The sequence below is a fragment of the Vulpes vulpes genome, chromosome 6 (genome assembly GCF_048418805.1).
Source record: "Vulpes vulpes isolate BD-2025 chromosome 6, VulVul3, whole genome shotgun sequence".
In the NCBI taxonomy this organism is placed as follows: domain Eukaryota; kingdom Metazoa; phylum Chordata; class Mammalia; order Carnivora; family Canidae; genus Vulpes; species Vulpes vulpes.
In genome coordinates, this window is record NC_132785.1 from 104,174,846 (window position 1) to 104,198,981 (window position 24,136).

The window sequence follows — 24,136 nt, forward strand, 5'->3', positions numbered from 1 at the left end:
AATGTTTGCTAGAATTCACCAGTGAAGTCATCTGGTCCTGGACTTTTGCTTCTTGGGAAGATTTTTCTTCAGTATCCTTAGTAGTGATCAGTCTATTCAGATTTTCTGTTTTTTCTTGATTCAGCTTTAGAAGATTGCATGTTTTTTTGGAATTTATCCCTTCTAGTTTGCTCAATTTGTTGGCATGTAATTGCTCATGGTAGTCTCATATAATCCTCTGTATTTCTGTGGTATCTGTTGTAACTTCTCTTTCATTTTTTTTTATTTTAGGACTTTTTTTTTTCAGTGAGTCTAGCTGAAGGTTTGTCAGTTTTATTTATCTTTTCAAAGAACCAGCTCTTAGTTTCTTTGATCTTTTCAATTGCCTTTTTATTCTCTATTTTATTTATTTCTGCTCTGATCTCCTTCCTTCTACTACGTTTGGGTTTCACGTGTTCTTCTTTTTCTAGTTCCTTTAGGTGTCCAGTTAGATTGTTTATTTGAGATTTTTCTTATTTCTTGAGGTAGGCCTGTATTACTGTGCACTTCCCTCTCAGAACCATTATAGCTATATCTATAGATTTTGCTATGTCATTTTTCTGTTTTTAATTTGTCTCTAGGTATTTTGTGATTTCTTCTTTAAGTTGTTCAGTAGCATGTTGTTTAATTTCCAAGTGTTTGTGGTTCAGTAGCATGTTGTTTAATTTCCAAGTGTTTGTGGTTTTTACAGTTTTCTTCTTGTAATTGATTCTTTTTTATACCATTGTGGTTGGAAAAGATGCTTGAAATGATTTAAATTCTCTTCAGTTTATTGAGATTTGTTTTTTGGCCTAACACATGATCTATCATGGGGAATGTTCCATGTGCACTTGAGAAGAATGCATGTTCTACCACTTTTGGATGGACTGTTCTCTCTATATATATTAAGTCCATATGGTCTAATGTGTCACTTAAGGCTGCTGTTTCCTTATTAATTTTCTGTCTGGATGATCTATTTATTGATGTATGTAGGATTCTAAACTCCCCTGCTGTTATTGTACTGCTATTGATTTCCCCCTTTATGTCTGTTAATATTTGCTTTATATATTTTGGTGCTCCTCTCTTGGGTACATATATATTTATAAATGTATCTTTTTGCTGGATTAACCGCTTTATTATTACACAATGACTTTCTTTGACTGCTATTACAGTCTTTGTTTTAAAGTCTATTTTGTTGGATATAAGTCTAGCTTCACCAGTTTTCTCTTGGTTTCCATTTGCATGGGATGTATTTTTGCATCTCTTCACTTTCAGTTTATGTGTGTCCTTACTTCCAAAGTGAATCTCCTATACGTAGGCAGCATATAGATGAGTCTTGTTGTTTTGCATGTGTGTGTGTGTGTGTTTTAACTCATTCAGCCACTCTACATCTTTCTTTAAAAAATATTTTTATTTATCTATTCATGAGAGACACATAGAGAGAGAGTCAGAGACATAGGCAGAGGAAGAAGCAGGCTCCCTGCAGGCAGCTCGATGTGGGACTTGATTCTGGAACCCTGGGATCATGCCCTGAGCTGAAGGCACTGAGCCACCCAGGTGCCCCACTCTGTGTCTTTTGATTGGAGAATTTAGTTCATTGACATTTAAAGTACCTATTGATAGGTATGTAATCATTGCCGTTTTGTTAATTTTCTGGCTGTTTTTATAGTTTCTTTGTGCTCCTTTTTCTCTCTTCCCTGGTGGTTTGATGTCTTTAGTGTTATATTTAGGTTCCTTTCTCATTTTCTTCTATGTATTACTGTAAGTTTTGCTTTGTGCTTACCACAGGGTTTACACAGAATATACTATATATATGACAGTCTACTTTAGGTTGATAGCAACTTAAATTTGAGTACATTCCAAAAATCTACATTTTTACTATCCCCTCCCAAGGTTTTTATGTGTTTAGACATTACACTTTACCTCTTTTTATTTCATTTGTCTTGTAACTAATGTAGTTTTAGTTAATTCTGCTACTTTTGCCTTTTAACCTTCATACTGGCTTATAAGTGATTTAACCAATGCCTTTACTATATATATACCTTTTCCAGTGAGATTTTCACTTTTGCATTTTTTTTTTGTTAATTAGTGCCATTTCTTTTCAGTGTAGAAGTCCCTTTAACATTTATTATAAGACTGGTTTAGTGGTGATGAATTCTTTTAGCTTTTGCTTATCTGGAAAACTTTGTCTCTTCTTCACTTCTGAATGATAATCTTGCTCAGTATAATATTTGTGGTTGGAAGCTGCTAAAGAGTCTGGTCATAGCATTGTAGGGTTTCCCTTCTATATAACAAGCTGCTTTTCTTTTGCTGCTTTTAAGATTCTCTCTTTAATTCATGACATTTTAATTATAATGTGCCTTAGTGTGGATCCTTTTGGGTTCCTTTTATTTGGAACTCTCTGGGCTTCCTGGACCTGGATGTCTGTTTTTTACCCTCAAGTTAAGGAGTTTTTGGCAAATAAGTTTTCTGCCCCTTCCTTTTTTCTCTTCCTCCTCTGGAACCCCTATAATGTGAATGTTATTCTGCTTGATGTCCCATAGGTCTCTTAAGTTATCTTCATTTTTAGAATTCTTTTTCTTTTTTTAAGAAAGATTTTCTTATTTATTTTAGAGAGACAGAGAGAGAGCGAGCGTGTGCATGCTAGTAGGGGGAGGAGCAGAGGGACAGGGAGAGAATCTTAAGCAGACTCCCTACTGAGTGTGGGGCTCGATGTGGGGCTCGATGTGGGGCTTGATGCAGGGCTCAATCTAACAACCCTGAGACTGTGACCTGAGCCAAAATCAAGAGTTGGATGTCCAACCAACTGAGCTACCCAGCTGCCCCTATTTTATTTTTTTTCCTTTTTGCTGTTCTGTCTGGTGAATTCCAATATTTTGTCTTCCAACTCGCTGATCCATTCTTCTGCTTCATCCAGCCTGCTGCTGAACCCCTCTTGTGTATTTTTTGGTTCAGCTTCTGTATTCTTTAGCACTGGGACTTCTGTTTGGTACTTTAAAATATTTCTTTCCTATCTCTGGGACTTCTGTTTGGTACTTTAAAATATTTCTTTCCTATCTCTTTGTTGAAGTTCTCACTGGGTTCCTCCATTCTTCTCCCAAATTCAGTGAGCATTATTATGATTATTTGAATTCTTCACTGGTTTGATTACTTATCTCTGTATCCTTACAGAGGTCTTTTTTGAAGTTTTGTCTTGTTCTATCATTTGGAACATATTTCTCCATTTCCTCATTTTGGTTGACACCTTGTGTTTGTTTCAATGCATTAGACAAAACAGCTACTTCTCTTAAAGTCTTGAAGCAGCGGCCGTGTGTAGATGATGAACGTTATAGTCCAACCCTGCCCTAGTTCTTGGTTGTCAACTGAAATTTTGTGATTGTCTATGCAATCTGATCTATTCTTGTAATGCCTGTGTTGTTGAGGGTATGTCAAGACCTGTCAATGTTACAGGGGAAAGAATCTCATTTAGCACCTAGTTTCAGGCTGACTGGAAGTCAGGCCTTCAGGCAGCAACTTTTAAAAGCTTTTAAAGAATATATATATGTATGTATGTATAAATATATATACACCTAGTCCTCTGGGGCTGCAATCATAATTCCTGCCAGCCTCCAGCTCAGGAGATCTGGAGGTGTCCCCTGGGTGACAGTTCCAAAAACCACGGCTCCAGATGAATATATAAACTTCCTTGGAGGTCTTGTCAAGCAGTAGCAAGGCCAAGAGTTGTGCAAGAATGATGTCTCCCTGCTCATGCTCCCTGAGAGTGCCCTAGTAGCCTCTAGAGATGTGGGACACCTGAAGGCTATCCCTCAGGCTGTAGCTCTAGGATAAGTAAATAGGCCTCTTTCACAGAAAGATTGGGTATGTGGTTCAGTCTGATGTCTGTGCTGTGACTACACGGGGTGTTGGCCTGCCTGGAACTGTCTTAGAATTTATAACTGTCTGTTATAGTCCTTTGGAGCTCAGGAAAGCCAGACCCCATGGCCACTGGGGCCAGGCAAATGAGGGATATTCCCTGTGTGGTTTGTGGGCATTGACATTAGCAGGGCAGCTGGAGAGTGTGGGGGTGGGGCACCCTCTCTGACTTCAGAAATGTGGTTGGATAATGCCTCAACTGTGCACACCTGAGGGCTTCAGCCATGCTACTGGAGAGTGCTGTGTCTGTGCTGGGCATGTTGGCCTCAGGTTGGGGTCTGGAGAAAGCCACGACCAGTCAAATTCACCAGCCCCAGTTAGGGTATGAGTGAGTGTAATAACCATCTATGCTGCTGACTTTAGCAAAGGAGTGAAAGAATGCCATGACCACTCATGCCCATCTACCCCAACTAGGGAGCAGGCTGGTACTGCAACCACCTGTGCTCTCTGACCTCAGCCAGACAATGGGGCCATGCCGAGACTGCCTCCCCTCCCCCTCTCCCAGGGGGGCAGGGGAGAGTGTTGTGTCTGAACAGGACTGCCTGCTCTAGTACGTAGAGAATACCCAAAGAGCATCTGCTGGCACTTTTGTCTCTAGCGAGAGCCCCAACTATCTCCTGCCTCTCCAGCAGATGCACCCAGACCAGCAGATAAATCTTTACATACAGCCCAGGAGCTTTTCAAAATGCTTTTGCACTGGATCCCTGTAGTGAATGAGACTGCATGAGACCTTTAAAGGGGAGAATCTCAGTTTCCTAGAGCATTTTGGGTGCCTTGGATATCAGCCCCCGGCTTTTCTAAGACAGGTGTTTTTTTGAGGGTCTCATCTCTCTGGTGCAGATCCTAGGGGTTCTCGGAGAGATGCGGGACCGGTGAGAGCCTTCCCTATTGTGTGTTACCACATGGGTGGGGTGTGTGTGAGAGGATTTTGGCGAGACCATGTCTCTGCCTCTTCTACCCATTTTCATATGGTCCTTTTATCCCTGTTGTAGAGAAGCAGTTTGTCTAGTTTTCTGAGATCTTTTTCAGAGAGAAATGACCCATATGTAGCTGTAGATCCATGTGTGGGATGAGAGGAGGTGAGTTCAGGTTCTTTCTATACTGTTGTCTTTGACCTCTCCTCTTTACCCTGTTTTTAATGGCTGCATTGTATGCCATTGTATGATTACACTATAAATCCTAGAAATTCGGGGATTCAGTTTCTGTAATTTGAATAGTGGGTCTAAAGAACACACACTAGGGCAGCCCGGGTGGTTCCGCGGTTTAGCGCCATCTTCAGCCCAGGGCGTGATCCTGGAGACCTGGGATCGAGTCCCGTGTTGGGCTCCTTGCATGGAGCCTGCTTCTCTCTCTGCCTGTGTCTCTGCCTCTCTCTCTCTCTCTCTGTGTGTCTATCATGAATAAATAAATAAAATCTTAAAAAAAAAGAATACACAATGTTTAAGGCATCTGATGCATATATCACCAAATTGCCTTCCACAATGTTGAGCACAATGTGGCTGATCCGTGGTTGTTAATGAAATACATTCCCAAGCCATTTTAATTTTTGTGTAGATGGATTGTCCTCACAATACTGTAGAATATAAAACACCATTTGTAATGTTACTTCAACGTGACAAAATATATTATTTCCCATCTTTGATTTCATGTTCCAGGAACAGTCTTCCTTAATAAAGATTTATCAGGCACTAATACTTTCCTCATTTGTACTTGTTCTAATCACTGCTCTCCACACTAATGCATGTATACACATGCTTTTCTATTTCCTGAGGTCATTTTAAATTTTTTTAAATTAAAAAATTTTGTTGTTGTTGTTGTTGTTGTTGTTTCTAGGGGCCTGGGGAGCTGTAATTGTTTTTGATGATGCTTTGGTCTGAAGTCAGAAGTGCAAAGAAAAAGTTCTGTTTTTTTGGCAAGGATGGTGGGCTCCCCTTGTCATCATTTCTATAGTTGTCACTGTTACATTTCCTAAAGCCTAGGAAACTACAACTTATTTCCTAGGTGCCTGGGCCAAGCTATGAACCAGGTGTGGATGTTCCATTCTAGCTCCCTCTCCTCCCCACCCCCATAGAGCAGAATGGCATTCCTGAAGTCACCCCTACGAGCCTGAGATGTGACTAGCTTGCCCTGGAATCACCCGGGTTTACCAGCTGGACCTTCCTCTGCCAAGTTCCCAGCAAGCATGGGAGGCATTGATGCTCTGATGACCCCTGCAGATCAAACATTGGCAGGCTGGAGTGCTGAGCATCGTCATCGGGGCAGGGTTTGTCCTATCTCTGATGAGTCTAGGAGCTATGTCTTTTTGTCTTCATGTGGAACTGTCTTACCTAGAGCCACTGTGTGGGTCTCTCCTCACTGCAGAGGCCTCTCCAGGTAAAGTACTAAAACCCTGGCTGCATCCATAAGCTGGAGCGTTCTGACTTCTCTAGTCATAAATGGCTCCTTTGGATGCCCCCAGACAAAGCCAGTTCTGTATGTTTTAGTGGATGGTGGCCTGCTCTAGGCTCCCCAAGCCTTCTGTGGTATGTACAATGCCAACTTTTTTTTTTTTAAAGCAGTTACACTGTTACAAAATCAAGCCCATCCTTTATGTATAAATGGCATAATGGTAAATAGCCCCACTGTTGCTTGAGTTGTTGCTTTTCTTTTTCTTTTTTGGTCAAATACTCAATAAACACATTATAATTGTTATAATTTGAACATCAGCTGTGCCCAGGGCATCTTATTCCTTGTGTTATGTATGTTTTTCATTGCATCACTTTTGTTCCAAACAACCAGATATTTCATGTGATAATTTATATGAAAATGCCCACAATTTAGCACATAACTGCAACTCAGCAAATGTTAGTTTTCGTCCTCTTTAGGTATCAGTTTGCTCAACTGTAAAATGGGAGAACTTGTTGAGCTATTTCAGAGGTCAGCAAACTGTGACCTGTGAACCAGCTACTTGTTTTTTTTTTTAAGATTTTATTTATTTATTCATGAGAGACAGAGAGAGAGAGAGAGAGAGAGAGAGAGAGAGGCAGAGACACAGGGACACAGGCAGAGGGAGAAGCAGGCTCCATGCAGGGAGCCCGACATGGGGCTCGATCCTGGGTCTTCAGGGTCATGCCCTGGGCTGAAGGTGGCACTAAACTGCTGAGCCACCCAGGCTGCCCTGGCCACCTGGGTTTGTTCTTTAAAATAACAGCTTTCAGGGCACCTGGGTGGTGAAGTTGGTTAAGCAGCCAGCTCTTGAGCTCAGCTCAAGTCTTAATATAAGGATCATGAGCTCAAGCCCCGAGTTGGACTTTCCACTGGTTGTGGAGCCTACCTAAAAAAATTTAAAATAGGGGCATCTGGGTGGCTCAGTGGTTGAGCATCTGCCTTCAGCTCAGGTCGTGATCCCTGGGTCCTGGGATTGAGTCCCACCTTGGGCTCCCCATAGGGAGCCTGCTTCTCCCTCTGCCTGTGTCTCTGCCTCTCTCTGTGTGTCTCTCATGAATAAATAAGTAGAATCTTATTTAAAAAAATTAAAATAACAGCTTTCGTGATATAATTCACATTCCATAAAATTTATCCTTTCAAGTGTACAATTCAGTGGCTTTTAAACATTCAGAGTTGTATGCAGCCAATCTTCCAATCTCGCACGAGAACATTTTCATCACCTAAAAACAAATTCTTTACCCATTCATTGGCAGTCCTGTGAAAGTGAATTTTTAATTTTGTGATGATGACAGGGACAGGGCCTGATCCTTTCATGTGCAGGAAGAACTCATCTAGCAAGAGGCTCATTTATGCTCTTGCACACAGTAGAAGCCACCACTCTTCTCTTTTCGATGAGAGAACCGATTACCCTTGGAGTCACCCTTTAGGTGCAGAGGAGAGTCAGACGATGTAGATAGACGGAGCCTGCCTTATGTTAGAACACTGTATTCATTATGTTCTGTGCTGACCCACCTGCCCAACCACTGTTCCATCCGGCTCTTCAATGCTGAATGGCCACGGAGCATCCTCTCCCAGATTGGCTGGCATCATTTGCTTTGCAAACTAGTCACACAAGTCAGACCTGCAAAGATGATTTCAGGAAGCACAGTTCTGTAATGTGGAGGTGGGGAGGAGACAGAGCTAAAAAGGAACATCCAGACCAGCTTCATAGCTCAAGCCCAGGCACTGACAAAAAGAACAGCGAGAGGGTGATTGAAGCCTCCCCTCCCCACCTCTCCTGCCCCCCCCCCCCCCCCCCCAGCCTTCCTTTTCTCATAGGCAGCGGGAAGATCCGAGAGGCAGGTCTCCACCCATCCCTTCCTCCCAGGTCCACCCCCCTGCAGAAGAGCATCAGCAGACACGGCCCAGAGCTCGCACCTTTCATTTCCATTATAGACAAATGTAGGGACTGACTTACCAGGGGCCACGGGGAGCTCAGATGCTCACCTGGGAGCACCCAGACCCTACATACTTGTCCGGGATCACACAACTTGCAAGTATGGAGTCAGGATTCAGACCTTAGAAACCTGGCTCTGGTGGTCTTGGTCCTAACCACTACTCTCTACTGCTACTCTAGAGGACATTGCCATCATTTAAAGTGGTTTTGCCAAACTCCAACATATCTAGGAGGGTGACTCAGTTGACTAAGGTCAGGAAATTATGTCACATGAGAAATGCTTAGAGGAGCCAGACACATTTGATTTACAGATGAGAAGAACCAACATGTGGGGGGAAAAGAGATGACCAAAGGGATATGGAGAACTATCTTCAACCCTTTGTGGATGACAATAGCTTTTTACTGAATAGTCCCACAGAGCTGACCAAGGATCACTGAATAAACTGGACAGTGACTCAGATTCTGACTCAAAATAGGGAAGAACTTTTTACAAGCCGAGCAATCCACAAATGGAATGTCTGACTCAGAGAGAACTTACCTTCCCATCCTGGGAACTGATCGGGCATCTAGCAGGGGTGCTGATGGGGAGTGTGGGGGTAGGGGGAGGGCTACCACCCTGGGAGGGAGGTTCAACTGATGGCCTCTGGGAGGTGACTTCCACACTTTTTTGGCTTTTATGAGACAGTAGCTAATACTCAGTCGGGTGGGGAGGCACAAGTTGGCTTACAGCAAACACTTCCTCAGGAACCTTCCAGGCAAAGCCATTAACACACAGGCTTTTAGGGTTAGAGCCACTCTCTTGTGGTTGCACACAACATGCCAGGAGGTGACCCTGCAGGTCAGTCAGCTAAGCTCTTCTGAAAAATTAAAGGGGCAGAAGTTTTGTATTTTGTTTTTTTCCCCCATCAAGGTAAGGAAAGGTGATAAATAAAAACACAGAAGGAAAGTATGAAGGCAGAAAAATTTCATTAAAAGTGAAGTCAGGTAGGGCAATGAGAAAGAGCACCCAAGCCTGCAGGCTACCCTTGTCTTACCTTTGTTCCCATCACTGACCAGATTTTCACAGTTCTACTCTGAATAAAGCTCCTCCTCAGAAGGGGCTTTATTAATGGGTAGTTTTTTCTTAAAACAAAAAAATATATTTGATTCAACTATACTAAAATAAACAATTTTTTAAAGATTATATTTATTCATGAGAGATACAGAGAGAGAGAGAGAGGCACAGACACAGGCAGAGGGAGAAGCAGGCTCCATGCAGGAAGCCCAACGTGGGACTCGATCCCGGGACTCCAGGATCATGTCCTGGGCCGAAGGCAGGCGCTAAACCTCTGAGCCCACCCAGGGATCCCCCCAAATAAACAATTTTTATTTTTTATTTTTTTATTTTTTTTTAAATTTATTTATGATAGTCACACACAGAGAAAGAGAGAGAGAGAGAGAGGCAGAGACACAGGCAGAAGGAGAAGCAGGCTCCATGCACCGGGAGCCCGACGTGGGATTCGATCCCGGGTCTCCAGGATCGCGCCCTGGGCCAAAGGCAGGCGCCAAACCGCTGCGCCACCCAGGGATCCCCCAAATAAACAATTTTTAAAAGAAAAAAGCATATTTGATATCATCCTCCCAAAAGGAAATAAAAGCCAATAAACAAGAGATGCTGTTTTTGCTACTCACAAAGCCTGGGCCATTCTAGGCACCAGACAGAAGGAATGGAGTTAAGGAAATAAAGTTCTTTGGGTCTCTGAAATTCTAACACTCAGGTTTTTAAAACACCCCTTATTGTGTGTGTTGAGAGAATGGTGTTTAAACTTTTTGAAAAAATATAAAAGATGTTCATCATATATTTGGAAGAGTGGTCTTAACTGATAATTAAATACTAGTTTGTAGATTTTCACTTTACTCCTAAAAAAGCAGATGTCTAATTTAGAGCAAGGTTGTAGAATCACAGAACTTTTGCATCAGAGGAGACCTCAGAGGTATCTAGTTCATCTTCTCCTTCCTTTCCCCACCTATCCTGTCTCTCAATCCAGAGCTCAGAACCCAAGTCATCTACCTTCTGCTTGATTGCCACCAGAGACGGGAAGCTTACTACCACCAAAGATGACATGGATAATGCATTTTGGGGCAATTTATTAAGAAAGTCCTTCTCTGCCTTGCCTGGAGGGCTATAATTTGCAACCCATGACCCCTGTCCCAGCTATAGGACTTACTAAATGCACAGAAATCTCACCTTCCACAGAAAGATTTGAAGACAGACACCTTTATGCCCTTGTGAAATTCTCTCTTTTAGCCAACAAATACTCCTTTTTACCCTGGCAAAAATCCCTGCTTCTATTAGTCATTTCCATATCATTGGGATTTATGTCTCTTTTAACTCTGAATTCAATTTGCCAAGGCTCCTCTTACAGGATGTCCTTCCCAAAACTGGACACAGTATTTCAGAAGTGGTCATAAACAGCCTAGGAAAGAATGACTCTTGTCTCTCTTTCTAAACACACCATTTCTAACAAATGTCACGCTGGCAGCTCCGTTACACCAGCAACACATAAAAACATAGTCAACAAAGAGTCCCATATTTAGGAGGATTTGAAATTGTAACATTATCTTCCTTCTCTGCATCTCTCTCCATTAAACTCTAGAGGATGAAGTAAATATTCTAAAAGGAAAATCCCTCATTTCCCAACATAAAGGCTTCCCTAACCTGCCATAAGGCAAGAGACAAGGTCTCCAGCCAACAAGAAGAGCAGTGCTTTGAACCTATAGCTCCATCTTCCCTGCAAAGGGAAGGGGAAAGGACAAAAATCAGCTTGTGCTAAGTGTATACTCTACACCCCACACCATTTTAGATGCTTTATATATCTTGTCTCATTTGTCTTCTCAATAACCTTCAAGGTGGGCGCCAGTAGCCCTGTATCATAGATAGGCTCAGAGACGTTAAGTGACTATGCCAAAGTCACACAGCTTGTGGCAGAGATTGGTATAACCCCCTGTCGTGACTTTGGCTTGACTCCAAAGCCATATTTTCCCTTCTGCATCTTGTTGCTTCTGAGCCAAACCTGACTGAAGATAAAGGGGACACTTGTAGGATAACCTTTTCCAAACTGAGGAAAAAACAGCTCATGCTAGCCAGACCAAAAGAATTACACCATCCTTTCCTTCTTCCTCCTTTCTTCTCACTGCAGTCAAACTCTCTTCCATGTGTGAAGTCACCAAGACTATCGAATGCTGCAATCACTAGATCCATGAATCTGAAGACCACACGTCAGGAAAACAACTGGAATGTAAAAACTTTGAAGTATGGTCACAAGGCTCCTTGTTCCAAAATTCCCACCTAGAAAAGTACTTGTTTCTTGAGCATTTTATGACAAATGCCAGAAAAGGGTGGGGCAGAGGGAGTTTCCTTTAAAGCAGTGGCTCTTGAACTATGGTTCCTGGGCCAGCAGCAACAGCCGCTGGGAACTTGTTAGAAATGCAGATTCTCCAACTGATCCCAGGCCTAAAGAATCCAGAAACTCTGTGTTTCTGAAAACTGTGTTTCCTGAGTCCTCCAGGTGAAAATCTAACGCACACCCAAGAAACCATGTTCTCCTGCAGCTTCTGATGGAAAGAGATGTTCTAGGGGAACGAGTGGCAGTCTCAGATAGCCTGGAAACAATTTCTCAGAGGTCCCATAGGGAATGTGAATAGAAGGAAAGTGGGGCCGCTGGAAATACTGCCCTGAAACAAAGTTATCAGTTGGACCCATAGCAAGATGCTGAACTTTCCCCATGCATTAACTTAATCCAGAGTACCTGCTAACTGATCTGGAGCAACTGGCAGATAAGAAAGAAAAAACGTCTTTCACTCCCACTGCCAAAAGAGAGTTAGACAAATATTCACATGCCTTCTGCTTCATAGTTTCCCTTTTTCCCACTGGGAAGTGCTCGTGTGCATGATAGCAGTTATTTCATGACAAGTTTGGGGATTGCTACTAAGAATGCTGGATCAAGCCTGTCCTTTGCATATGGCTCACATTTTCTACTTTACAAAAGAGGCACAAAGAAAGAGCAGGAGGTGGAGGGGGGGGGGGGGGCGGTGGCAGAGATAAAGACACAGAGTGAGAAGGTGCTGTGCCTTGGAGGGGATCCCGGTGAAGGTCCGGGGCAATTCAAGATGGATTTCGTAACAGATACAGAGCTTGAGAAAGCGTTACAAAAAGGTGGTGGGGGTGTGCCGGAGGGAAATTATTTCAGGAAGATTGAGCTAAAATGAGAACCTGATACTGGGCTGGTAAGAAAGTCGGACTTGGGGAAAGCAAGGAAATGCACAGCAAGGCCTTGCACTTCATTATGTTGCTTTTTTCTAAAAGCATGTTTCAGAGATCATTAGCACCACGAAGTGCTCTCCACACCAAATGAAGGGAGGGTCCCCCGGTTAAATAAATTTAGGAATCACCGTGAACGGTATCTTCCTCTTAGAGCTAAATCGTTATTTGACTTAAGACTCTGAGAAGTTGTGCAGTCAAATCTTTTGCTTTTATTTAACCCAAAATTTCCAAGGCTTTTTGGCTAGAGAACCCCTTCATCCCCAGTGATTCCTAGTCACACCCCAGAGAACACCAGGAGTATTCACAACCATCAGCGAGGCAGGAGTTAGGAGCAGGGGAGACAGGCCTGGAGGATCTGGGGGCCCTTGGTGGCAAGGTGAGCAGAAGTCCAGCAGCAGAGAAGCTACTCTGGGGTGTGCGGTCCCACCCCCGCCAAAGAAGCCCCCCAAGAACAGCCAGAGGAAGGCAGGCCAGCCAGGGGGCCATGGCAGAGGCCCCCCCCCCATCCTGTCACCCAAATCGCTCCAGAAACAGCCTCTCACTCAAGCCAGAGGAAGAGACTCTTCCAGCCGCCTCGTTGATTCGAATATTTCTCCCATCTCTCCCTCCAACTCCCCCAAAAGAGTTCCGTATGCCAGAGAATTACAAAGCACAAAGAGACCCTGTCCGTTGCCTCAGATGCCAGCACGAGGAGCCATATGCCTTTCTCCTCCCCTCGAGGTCTGGGGGACTTCCGGCTGCCAGGACTAGGTACTGAGATCAGGCCACCTCCCAGTTTCTGGACTTGTTTCCTCCTTTGTAAAATGTTCGGGTTAGACTGATGATCGTTAAGGTTGTTGTTGTGGTTCTTGTTTTCCAGCTCCATCAATTCTGAAATTTTATGGCAGTTTGTTGCCAGGGATATGGCAGTATGTTGCCAGCATAGTTCTCTGTGCTGCTAGGAACTAGCTGCGACATTTGAACATATAACCTCTGCTTTGTGTGCCCATCCTATAAAGGACGTGCACGCAGTGTGACTCGGGAAGACCCAGCGAGATAATGCCTAGATCCTCAGTGGTGAGCGAAAAGCCTCCGTAAAGTAGAAGAGGTGTTTTCCATTTGGGGCATGGACGCAGTGGGGGCTAGTTGTCTATTTGCATAGTCTGTTAGTCTCCTTTGTTTTTCTCACTGCTGTCCTTGTCTCCAGGCCCTGATCCTGTGAGCTGGTCTTTGCTCTGCTCCTCTTACTCAACAGTTACTCCACTGCATTTGTTGAGCGTGCTAGCCTCCCACGTTCTTCCAGATGTCCAGGAGTTGGGCTAATGTTGAAGACTAACAGGCTTAAAATAATTTCACATTTGTCTTAATTTGGACAGAGGTTGACCTGAAATATACCATTGGGCTGTTTATGCAAAGGGCTTCTTGCCAAAAATATTTAAGTATATGAGTCAGAGAAGAAATTTGCTTACCTAAAAACACACTGTTTTAAAGTACCTTTAGTGATTTTCTGTCTGATTGATGCCAGTGGGATACTAAAGTCCCCTGCTATTATTATATCACCATCAATTTCTCCCTTTACATCCGTTAATATTTGCTTTAGGTATTTAGATACTCCAATGTTGGGTGCATAGATATTTGTAATTGTTATATCCTCTTGTTGGGTTGATCCCTTTATCACTATGTAATGTCTTTCTTTGTCTTGTGTTATAGTCTTTGTTTTGTCTGATATTACTGTTGCTACCCCGGCTTCTTTTTTTCACTTCCATTTGCATGGTAAAAAATTTTCCATTCCCTCACTTTCAGTCCATTTGTGTCTTTAGGTCTGAGATGAGTCTCTCAGGCAGCATTTAGATAGGTTTTGTTTTTTTAATCCATTCTTCTGTCACCCTATGTCTTTTGATTGGAGCATTTAAGTGATTTACATTTAAAATAATTATGATAGGGATGTATTTATCGACATTTTTTTCCATTGTTTTCTGGTTGTTTTGTGCTTTTCTCTGTTCCTTTCTTCTTTTCTCTTTCTTTGTGTTTAATGAGTTTCTGTGGCGTTATGCATGGCTTTCTTTCTCTTTCTTATTTGTGTATATCAATTATAGGTTTCAAGTTTATGGTTGCTGTGAGGTTCATATATAACACGTTTGGTGTATAAAAGCCTATATTAAGTATGCCAGTTATATTCAACAGTCTAGTTAAGGAGGGGGTACTTCACTTAGGTTGATGGACAAACACTTTTTGTCTCTGAAGGAAGACCCATCAGTTGACATTTCAGCTTTCCCAGGAAGCTCCAGAGAGGAAAAGGAGCAAATTCCATGGTTTGTATCTATACCTTTGGGCCTGGAACAACCCTGAGCTTTGAGAACTGCATAGTGAGATACTAGCAATGGCTAATTACCCTTTTAACTTCTCTTGGCCCACGATTTTCCCATAAATTAAACATGAAAGTTTATTAATTTGAGGCTGAGGTGGAGAGAGGTAGAACAAAGGGGATTATGTATTAACTTAAAATGTTAAATACGTTTTCAAGGTTGGAAGCCAAACTAGACAGAATGTACATATTGAACATGTGCATATAAACCATCAATTCTGGGCAGCCCAGGTGGCTCAGCAGTTTAGCGCCGCCTTTGGCCCAGGGCGTGATCCTGGAGATCCGGGATCGAGTCTCGCACGTCGGACTCCCTGCATGGAGCCTGCTTCTCCCTCTGCCTGTGTCTCTGCCTCTCTCTCTCTCTCTGTCTCTCTCGTAAATAAATAAAATCTTAAAAAAAAAAAAATCAATTCTATCAAATTTACAGCCTGACTGCTTTTCTGCAAGAAGCTTTACTTCTCTCCTCTGACAGTAATTGAACTGTTTCTGTATGAAAACAAAATTTCCTTTCTCCCATTAACTTTTTCAGACTTTTTGCTGAGTTTAGACTATCCCTTCCCCTGGGATTGGTCAGAATAGGATGTTCTTTGGTTTCCATCAGAGAATCTGGCTGTGCCCTTTTTGAGTGTACAGATAGTTTGCTCAAAAATAACATGATGATAATAAAAAGAAATAGCTAAGCTTAACTGGGCACTTACCATGTGAGCTCAGCGCTTTATTTACATTATCTAATTTAATCCTCTCAACAACTGAGTGAGTATAATTATCTTCAGGTTTTTTTTTTTTAAATATTTTATTTATTTTTAAAGAGAGATAGTGCAAGCAGGGGGAAGGGCAGAGAGAGAGAGAGAAAGAATCTTAAGCAACTTTATGCTGAGCACAGAACCCGATGCAGTACTCGATCTCATGACCCTGAGATCAGGACCTGAGCCAAAACCAAGAGGTGGATGCTTAGCCAGTTGAGCCACACAGGCACCCCATAATTATCTCCAGTTTTTAAGAAGACACGGACAGTCTGAGGCTTGCTTTAAAAACCTTTCCAAGGTTGCAGAGGGTTGGAAAGATAAATGATAACTTACTTCAGTGGTGGAGCTAGTTAGTTAATGAGCTGCAGTCAGACTCCACGATCCTTGCTTTCTCTCTGCACGTAACTTCTTTTTCTTCAAGAAGACATCTTGAAAACTCCCCAGGACAACTTACAAACAACTTCTTGATTGAGAATCATGGGTGAATAACTTGGGGCTCCTTTGGCAAAGGGAAGTGACCTTGCTGGTCACCTCTTGAGTTCCTGCAGCCTGAGACCTTACCTGGGTCCTCTGTGTGCCTGTTACTGCATGCCCAAGGCCTCAGAGGAGCATGGCAGTGATTCCTGCATTCAATTCCAGTTCTCTAGGATATTTGGAAGCACCTCCCGGCCTGAGGATTTTATAGTCTGGAGTCTATTCCTTGGAGCCTGGTCCGAGGAAAATGCTGAGAGCCCTGGGGGAAAAGGGGTGTTTGGGCCCATGGGCCTGGCTGGGGGTTGGGAGTCTGCATCCACATGCCTGTAGGGATACAATGGGCACACTCAGTGAGCATGTGGCCCTGGGGACCTGCTTAGCCTGGAGGTCAGATTATATCCCCTGAAACAAAGCCTCGGGTTTAGCCTCCTACTCATGCATTTAGTTCGCTCCTCAGTAGCTTTGGCCAGGACTCTGCATGCCTGAAAGGAGGGGGCTTTTGTCCAGCCATTCTCCCCAGCCTGTGTGACCCCAGCACCCAGTCCCAGCAGGTGGCACTGGGCCAGAGGCACTGCTTCCAGTATTGGACTTGGGGGGTGGAGTCCTCATGGAGAGGGAAGCTGGCCCTGGCTGTGGGAGCACGCGTCAGTGTGGCCGTCCAGCCCTGGGGACTGGTTTCCCCATAGGTGATTATTGGCCAGGGAGGAGAAAGCAGCCAGCCAGGCCCCATTAAAATGACGCCACTGGCAAGGAATTATCTAGGAACTATCCCCTGCAGGGCTGACAGGATTTGAAGGGGTGAACTCCCAAGTTTCCAGCAGCATTGCCCACCCAAGCCTCTGGACGTTATTAGGGGAGCTCTGGCTCGAGAGGAGGCCGGCTTGCCAGGTGTCTCTGACACAGCTGAGAGCAATCATCGCCGTGGCCACCTTGTACCCAGCCATCTGCTGTGCCAAGCACTGGACTCACACTATTTTCCTTGCTGGGCCCTCCGGCTTTGGCATTGTCCTCCCCCCCCACCCCCCGCTTTTTTTAATTCATGAGAGGCACAGAAAGGCAGACACATAGGCAGAGGGAGAAGCAGTTTCCCTGAACGGAGCCTGATGCAAGACTTGACCCCAGGACCCTGGGATCACGACCTGAGCCAGAGGCAGGTGCTCAACCACTGAGCCACTCAGGCATCCCTGTCCTCCTCATTTTATAGACGGGGCTCAAAGAGCTAAGCAACATGCCTAATTTGTAACTGACTGGACCCAGATTCAAAGCCAGGTCTGTCTGGGTTTCTTCCATTTCATCATTAGGCTTTCTCAGAAGGTAGCACTGACTCAACCCAAGATACTGATCGTGGGTGAGCATCTGTGGGAGCAACCACAGCCATCAGGTTTATGGATGTCTCCAGGAGATGAAGTGGGAATGAACCTTGGTACTGGAGCAAAGGCAATGAATGTAGTTTCTCTACAGATAGTGGAGGTAAATGCCTCATTTATACCCAGTTATTAGACTGGTAGGAACAAGATGCCCCCCATCTCATTCTTATCCTGATTTCTGTGGGTTGGTATGGAGTAAAACAACTGGTCTTGGGGAAGGCTACAGCTTTTGGTACTTACATGAAAGCAGAAGGCATTCTGTAGCTTTTTTGCCTTTCTGGTAATTTCTGGATTTCACCCAAGCCATTAGATCTCTCTTGTCTATATACCCCTATATACTTCACCAGTCAATTTGTATGCTATTACTATCTGTACCTGATTCCAGTATGTCTTTGATCCCAAGAGGCACTTTTTTTTCACATGTTAATATCTTTGCATTTGGCACCCATGCTGTCATTGACGTCCATGTTCAATGTGGTGGGGCTGTTTAAATTGATGCTACATTTTTAGAATTGAAGGGGACCAAGAATTGAGGGAATTTGATAATTAAGGACTTATTCAACTCATCAGATGCCTGCAGTAAATGTCAAGCATTCTGCTAGATGCTTAGGAGATAAAAATAACCAGTAGGCAGTCCCTTGCCTTAGGAGGGTCACAATCTTGGTGAGCAGATAAGGTTTCTGAATTAAGGGAGCCAAGGTGTATGGAGGGTCAGGAGAAGAGAAGGCGGGGAGGCTGGGACCTGCTTTGCAGAAAATGTGTATCATGAAGAGAGTGGGAATACAAAGGGATTAGGAGGGGGTTGGGGATGATTTGTGGAATGGTATCCTGGACCACTGAATAGTTAGAGCAAATGAATGTTCAGAATCATGAAATCCTAGGCTGTGTTTGTGGGCTTCAAAGGGCTCACTGTGGTTTCATTGGAGGGTGTATATGGAGACATGGGTGTAAAATGAGGCTGTGGAGATAGGCAGGGAGCAGATCACAGGAGACCTTGAGCTCCACATAAATGAGCTTAATCTCTATCCTGAGTCCAATGGCAAATCATGGAGTGGTTTTCAGCAGGGGAGTGATGCCCTGATTTGTGTTTAGGAACTCCATGTTGGGAAATGGGCAAGAACGGGGTGGGGTGGGGTGAGAGGAGGTGGACAGAGTGATAGTTGTTGAAAGAGAGAGAAGAGTTATCTTGAATGAAGCAAAAGCCTCATTTGTGTTTACTATTCCCAGACAGGGTGGACCTAGTTATGGAGGCTTGAGGATGATCACACAGGGGTGCAGCAGGGCATCCAGAACTAGACCTATAGAGTCAAGTGACTTTGTTCTTACCTTAACCCCGTCATCTAGTGGGCAACTGCTAGTATGTGCCCTTGTCTTGGGAGAGCGACCTGATCAGTAGGCAGGCCGATTAAATAACCCGATGCTGGGAGAAGCTAGAAAAAAGAAGAGAAAAGCTCACCACTTGTAATTGCTTGTTTAAAAAGGGTCATTTCAGCCTGCAATGGTGACATTCCAACTTATACTTGCCAAATTAGTTCACTAATCAGAATTTTTTACAGTTGGATGGGAATGTATGCCTGTGCTCTGGGGGTGGGGTGGTGGGGTGGGGCAGTGTGGGGGATGTGCAGGTCTTGGTGAGAACCATCCCAGGAAAAACAAAGTGGATGTATCTAGGTATGATATAAGATATTCAGCATCAAAAAAAGCCATAAGAAAGAAGTAGGTAGATTGCTGTGGTTGGGCCTGGGGGTCACACAGAAGATGCATAATCCATGTTGTCAGCTAACTGGCCCACCTGCAGGAAACAATGGGAACAGATGCTGGGTGAGAGGTAGAAAGAGCTCCCCCACCGCAGTGGCAGTGCTTTGGAAGGGGTGGGAGATGACTGTTGTTGTGGTGACCCAAGACTTACGATTCTCTTCCCCTCCCCCACTTCCCTGAACAGGTACAGTGCCATACTTACACAGGGTACTGCTGGTGTGTCACCCCAGATGGGAAGCCCATCAGTGGCTCTTCTGTGCAGAATAAAACTCCTGTATGTTCAGGTACCGTAGGGAGGGGTGGGAAGAAAGAGTTGGAGAGAGACCCCTTAGCTGGTCTCCTGTATTTCATGGGGGAAGCTTGGAAAAAAATGGTTGAAAGATGAGTGGTGGTGATGAGCCCCCTTTCAGGTCAGAGAGGATTCCACTCCAACACACTTGGTCTGTAGTCAGCTGGGCAATAGGGTCAATATATGCCTATTGTGTATATATTTCTTTATTTTGAGTTTAGGTTTCTGGTTCAGTGCTCTCTTCCCAAGCATCGGCTATAATCCCTAGAAAATGGCATATAAGTTTTTAGCTTGGGTGCTCTGGTTGCTAGTGGCCTTGGGAGCACTTTATTGAGATAGATTTTTTTTTTTAAGATTTTATTTATTCTTGACAGACAGAGAGAAAGGCAGAGACACAGGCAGAGGGAGAAGCAGGCTCCATGCAGGGAGCCCGACGTGGGACTCGATCCCAGGTCTCCAGGATCATGCCCAGGGCTGAAGGCGGCGCTAAACTGCTGGGCCACGGGGGCTGCCCTTGAGATAGATTTTAAGACTGGATGGGAGTTCAGCACTGAAGCCTGAATGATCAACTAGTGATGTCTGTCATGGGCACATGAGAGGAGAGTGGTGGCCTGTATGCCATATATTTGCTCCTCCTTCCCCAAACAATGTAATGTAGAGTAATGGAAAACTTTATCACAGTGGCCCTCAAATCTGGCTGCTGTCAGCAGTGCCTGGGGAATTAAAGAGCCCAGGTGTGAAGGCTCCTCCATGTGTAGTCTGATCCAGTAGGTCTGGAGTGAGACCTGGAATACACGTTTGTAAAGCTTCTCAGATGGTCTTGATGACTAGACAAGCTAGGGAATCATTGTTTCATAGTGACCAACTACATTAGTCCATAGCAAAATTAAGTCCTTTCTATTTCCAACTCTATGGGCATAGATAAATTTTGCTCTTAGGTCAACCTCACGGTATTGTGGATTTGGGGTTTATGCAAGCCCCATACTTTCTATTTCCATTCAGATGGTAGGAGACTTGGGAGTCACTCCCTTAATTCACTGTGTGGCTCAGCTCTCATTTAAGAAAGCCCACCCAGCCATCAGCTGCTTCATATTTCTTCATATCTGTGTGTATGAGGTTTTATTTATTTACTTATCTTTAATTTTTAAGTGCAAGCAAAGTAGAAAGCATTATTCTAAAACCTATGGGAAATTCCAAAGGCTAGCAATCCTGCTATCCTAACATTTTTCTTTTTCACAAGATTTATTCATTTTTCTACTTGCCTGCTATATAAAGGGAATGGTAAGAAAGAGCAGTAAGTATCTACATTAGGAATCCAAGATTTGCAGGCCAAAATGGAAAGTTTACTTTATTTGTGGTTTACATGGAAACTGGAAACCTTAATTGGGGTTGGTGTGGGGAGGAGCAGGCATGAGCCCTCCTTGCAAATGACCTGGAAAGTTTCATTTAAAGCAAACAAATGCACTAGAAACAAGCCATGCGGGGTGATATAATTGAATTCTCACAAAACTAATATATGGAGAAGGGGTATGATGTGGAATGAGAAAATAGAGATTCGTTTTTTCTCTTGGTGGTGGGAACCTCCACAGATGTCCTTATGCGGATGTGCTGGCTCTTCCCTGCATGTGTGGGCTTCCTGGAGAAGACAGGTGCCACAGGGTCAGGACTGCAGGATGGGTGCACATGGCATCCTAGCATACACAGGGCAAAGCATTTGGCCAAACACACACACTACCCCCTCCTTGAGGAATAGGCTGCATCTAGAAAATTGTTTCCATGCCTCAGACTATTTTGGCCCATTCAGTACAATTGGGCCAACAATTTTCTACTTAATGCAGATGGAAAATCACCGATTTCCTGCCCTAACCAGCAAGGCATGTCAATCATTGCATTTGCAATAAGAGGGACTTCTTTTCAGTTGGCCCTACTGAGTGGATATGGCTCAGAACATGGAGGTGGTGGGAAGTGGGGGAGATGGGGCATGGAGGTGAGGACAGTTACTGGAATGTTCACTGAGAGGGTTATATAGATGGGAAGTTTTGTGAAACTCTGGTCAAGACTCGTGCCTGGAAATCTTGGTTCATCTCACCAGGACTGTGATATCAGTGACATTGATGTTAAACACACCCCACTCGTGCATGTATGTACTTTGTATATAATGTCCCTAGACGTGTATACAGGATATGTATATACATAACCATATTTTCATAACATCAGGCTTTGCCAGCCCTTTGAAAGAAACCAACCACGATGCATTCTGAATGTCTGTGTTTTTGTTTCCCTTTTACCCAAGGTTCAGTCACCGACAAGCCCTTGAGCCAGGGTAACTCAGGAAGGAAAGGTGAGTAGAGTTTTATGCTCTATCCAAATGTTTGCTTCTAAAGCCAGTCCAAGAAGAGCTCTAGACAAGATGGAAGGAGCCGGGGTGGGAGCTAAAAGTCCCCCACAGAAAATCTCCATTCGTATTCTGGGTTTCTTCCTAGAAGCACCGGAGGAGGTAAGTAAGGCTCATAGGGTGGTGGGGGCTAAGCGCCCAGAATTTCCGAGACAGGTGAGTGAGCACAGAGTACATATAGAGCTGGCTCTCAGGGACCCTGAGAATCTTCGTTCCTGGCCAGTTCAATCAGTCAGCTACCAGGTGGCCAGCATGAAACCAAAGAGGAGAATGAAGGTAGGCATGTCCAAGTCTGCCTGGACCTTCTTATTTTGGAAACCTGTTTGAACATTTTTTTCCCCTCACTGATTCTCCTTAGTAATTGTTTCGGCACATCCAGATTTTTCTTCACTCAGACTGACCTGGCTTCACAGGCTTGCAAACTGTGCAGCTGTTTGTCTTGGAATTCATAGTCATTCTATCTCTAAACTTGTGTTTTGTTAAGTAAAGTCCAGTGGGACAGTGAAGCGTGCATGTGCACATCCTTGTCACCCTGTTGGCCTATCGCTTCTGTGATGAGTGCTATGGGGGCTTCTGCGGTATGCTAAACATTTGAATCCTTACCTAGAACAATGTGCCATAGGAAATTTTAGAACACCGTAACAAGGCAAGAGAGAGACCATGGAAGAGAAGATGAAATGTTATAGTTTGGTGCCCTTAATGGCACTATTTTCCTGCTTTTTGAACAAAGGGCCTTGCATTTTCATTTTGCACCAGGCCCTACAAATTATGTGGCTAACCTCAATTAAGGCATTTGTCTGAGTGATGTTTAGTGGAGCAGCCAACATGACGAATAGGTCCCTGGGATATGCTAACCATAATTTCCATTGTGGAGGACACTAAGCTCCACTGCCACTTACCTCCTCGACAATAGAGAGAGAGAGAGAGAGAGAGAGAGAGAGAGACGTAGAGACGGGGCGGGGGGGGGAGAGAGAGAGAGTGTGCGTGGTTGTGTGTGTGTGTGTGTGTGTGTGTGTGTGTGTGTGCTGGTAGCTGCAGGAGGAACAAGTATCAATTTCATTGCATGTGCAAGTACTCCAGAATCCTCATTTTGGGCTCTTGGGTAAATCCCAGCCAGGAGATGGTAGCTGAGTTTGAGGCTTTGCACCTGAATCTGGGTCTTGGGAACTCCATATTCTTAAATGTCCACATGGAGAGTCCTTTATAGGATCCAGTGTGAGGCTCATAGGCTTGTCTTGCACATGTGGTCACATGGAAGCTGAGGTGAGGCCCTGCCCCCTGCACTGCATGCTTATTCCACAGGAATGGGAATAGGAGGCCAAATCACCTGGCCTGAATGCAGGAAACGAGACTCTGGAGAACCTGCTGCCCCTAACACACATGCTCCAAGAGGACGTGGAAGTGGAGCATAGTGATCCCACTAGAAAACATGGACCAGTGCGCCATCCCGCAAGCAGGAATGCATAAGTGGGCAAAAAGAAGGGAGCAAATGCCTCCTCAGGTCCTTCCCAGAACAGGAAAGGCAGTCATTGGTGTTGGTGGTTCCCTTCTAGGTGGGACAATGGGAGAGGGGCATGAATGTTTCTTCCTGCAAATACCTGAACTCATCAAGACTGTATGGTATTTGTGTCTGTCTACAATTTACTGGAGTTGCAGTTTTTACTTGTCACAACCGAAGACTTGAGGATCATCGCCTTTATTCTAGTGCATGAGATTGTGGTGGTAGAGAAAACAATTGGTAATCATGCAAAACTGACAATACAGATTTTCCCTGCCAAAGTGAACTAAAAGGTGAACCATGGTATTTTAGATCTTAATCTGTACAGAGAAGTACTTTCGGGGTTTATGTGGCTTTGCACCCTGTGGACAACAAAAGAAATAGACCTGTGGCCACTGTGGGCTCCTGCTGACCAATTGGGAGAGAATGGGGACACCTGATTCCTCTAGGGAAGGTGCAAGGAATAGAGGGGTAGAGTCCGAAGCCTCATCTCAGAGATTAGTTATTCAGTCTGCAGCAGTTTGCTCCCTACTCCAGATGGGCTCCTCCCTCCCAGATGGTTCTGTTGAGGCTTCCTCTTTGGTGCAGCGGCCTGGTGGGGGATGCCAGGGCTCACTCGCCTCTGGAGACTTGACTTTTGCCCAGAGCTTCTCCTTCCTTCTACTTCGGAGGATCAGCGTAGGTGCTAAT

At 44.3% G+C, this 24,136-nt stretch overlaps 1 protein-coding gene across 7 annotated transcripts in view; it reads left to right on the plus strand.

Moving 5' to 3' along the window:
- SMOC1 (SPARC related modular calcium binding 1) overlaps positions 1-24,136 on the plus strand; it is a 155,084-nt gene that overhangs the window by 80,899 nt on the left and 50,049 nt on the right. For all 7 annotated transcript variants that reach the window (XM_026008488.2, XM_026008486.2, XM_026008487.2 and 4 more), the window contains 2 exons: positions 19,449-19,548; positions 21,847-21,894. In XM_026008488.2, coding sequence (XP_025864273.1) covers positions 19,449-19,548; positions 21,847-21,894 — 148 coding nt within the window. The remainder of the gene's footprint in view (positions 1-19,448; positions 19,549-21,846; positions 21,895-24,136) is intronic.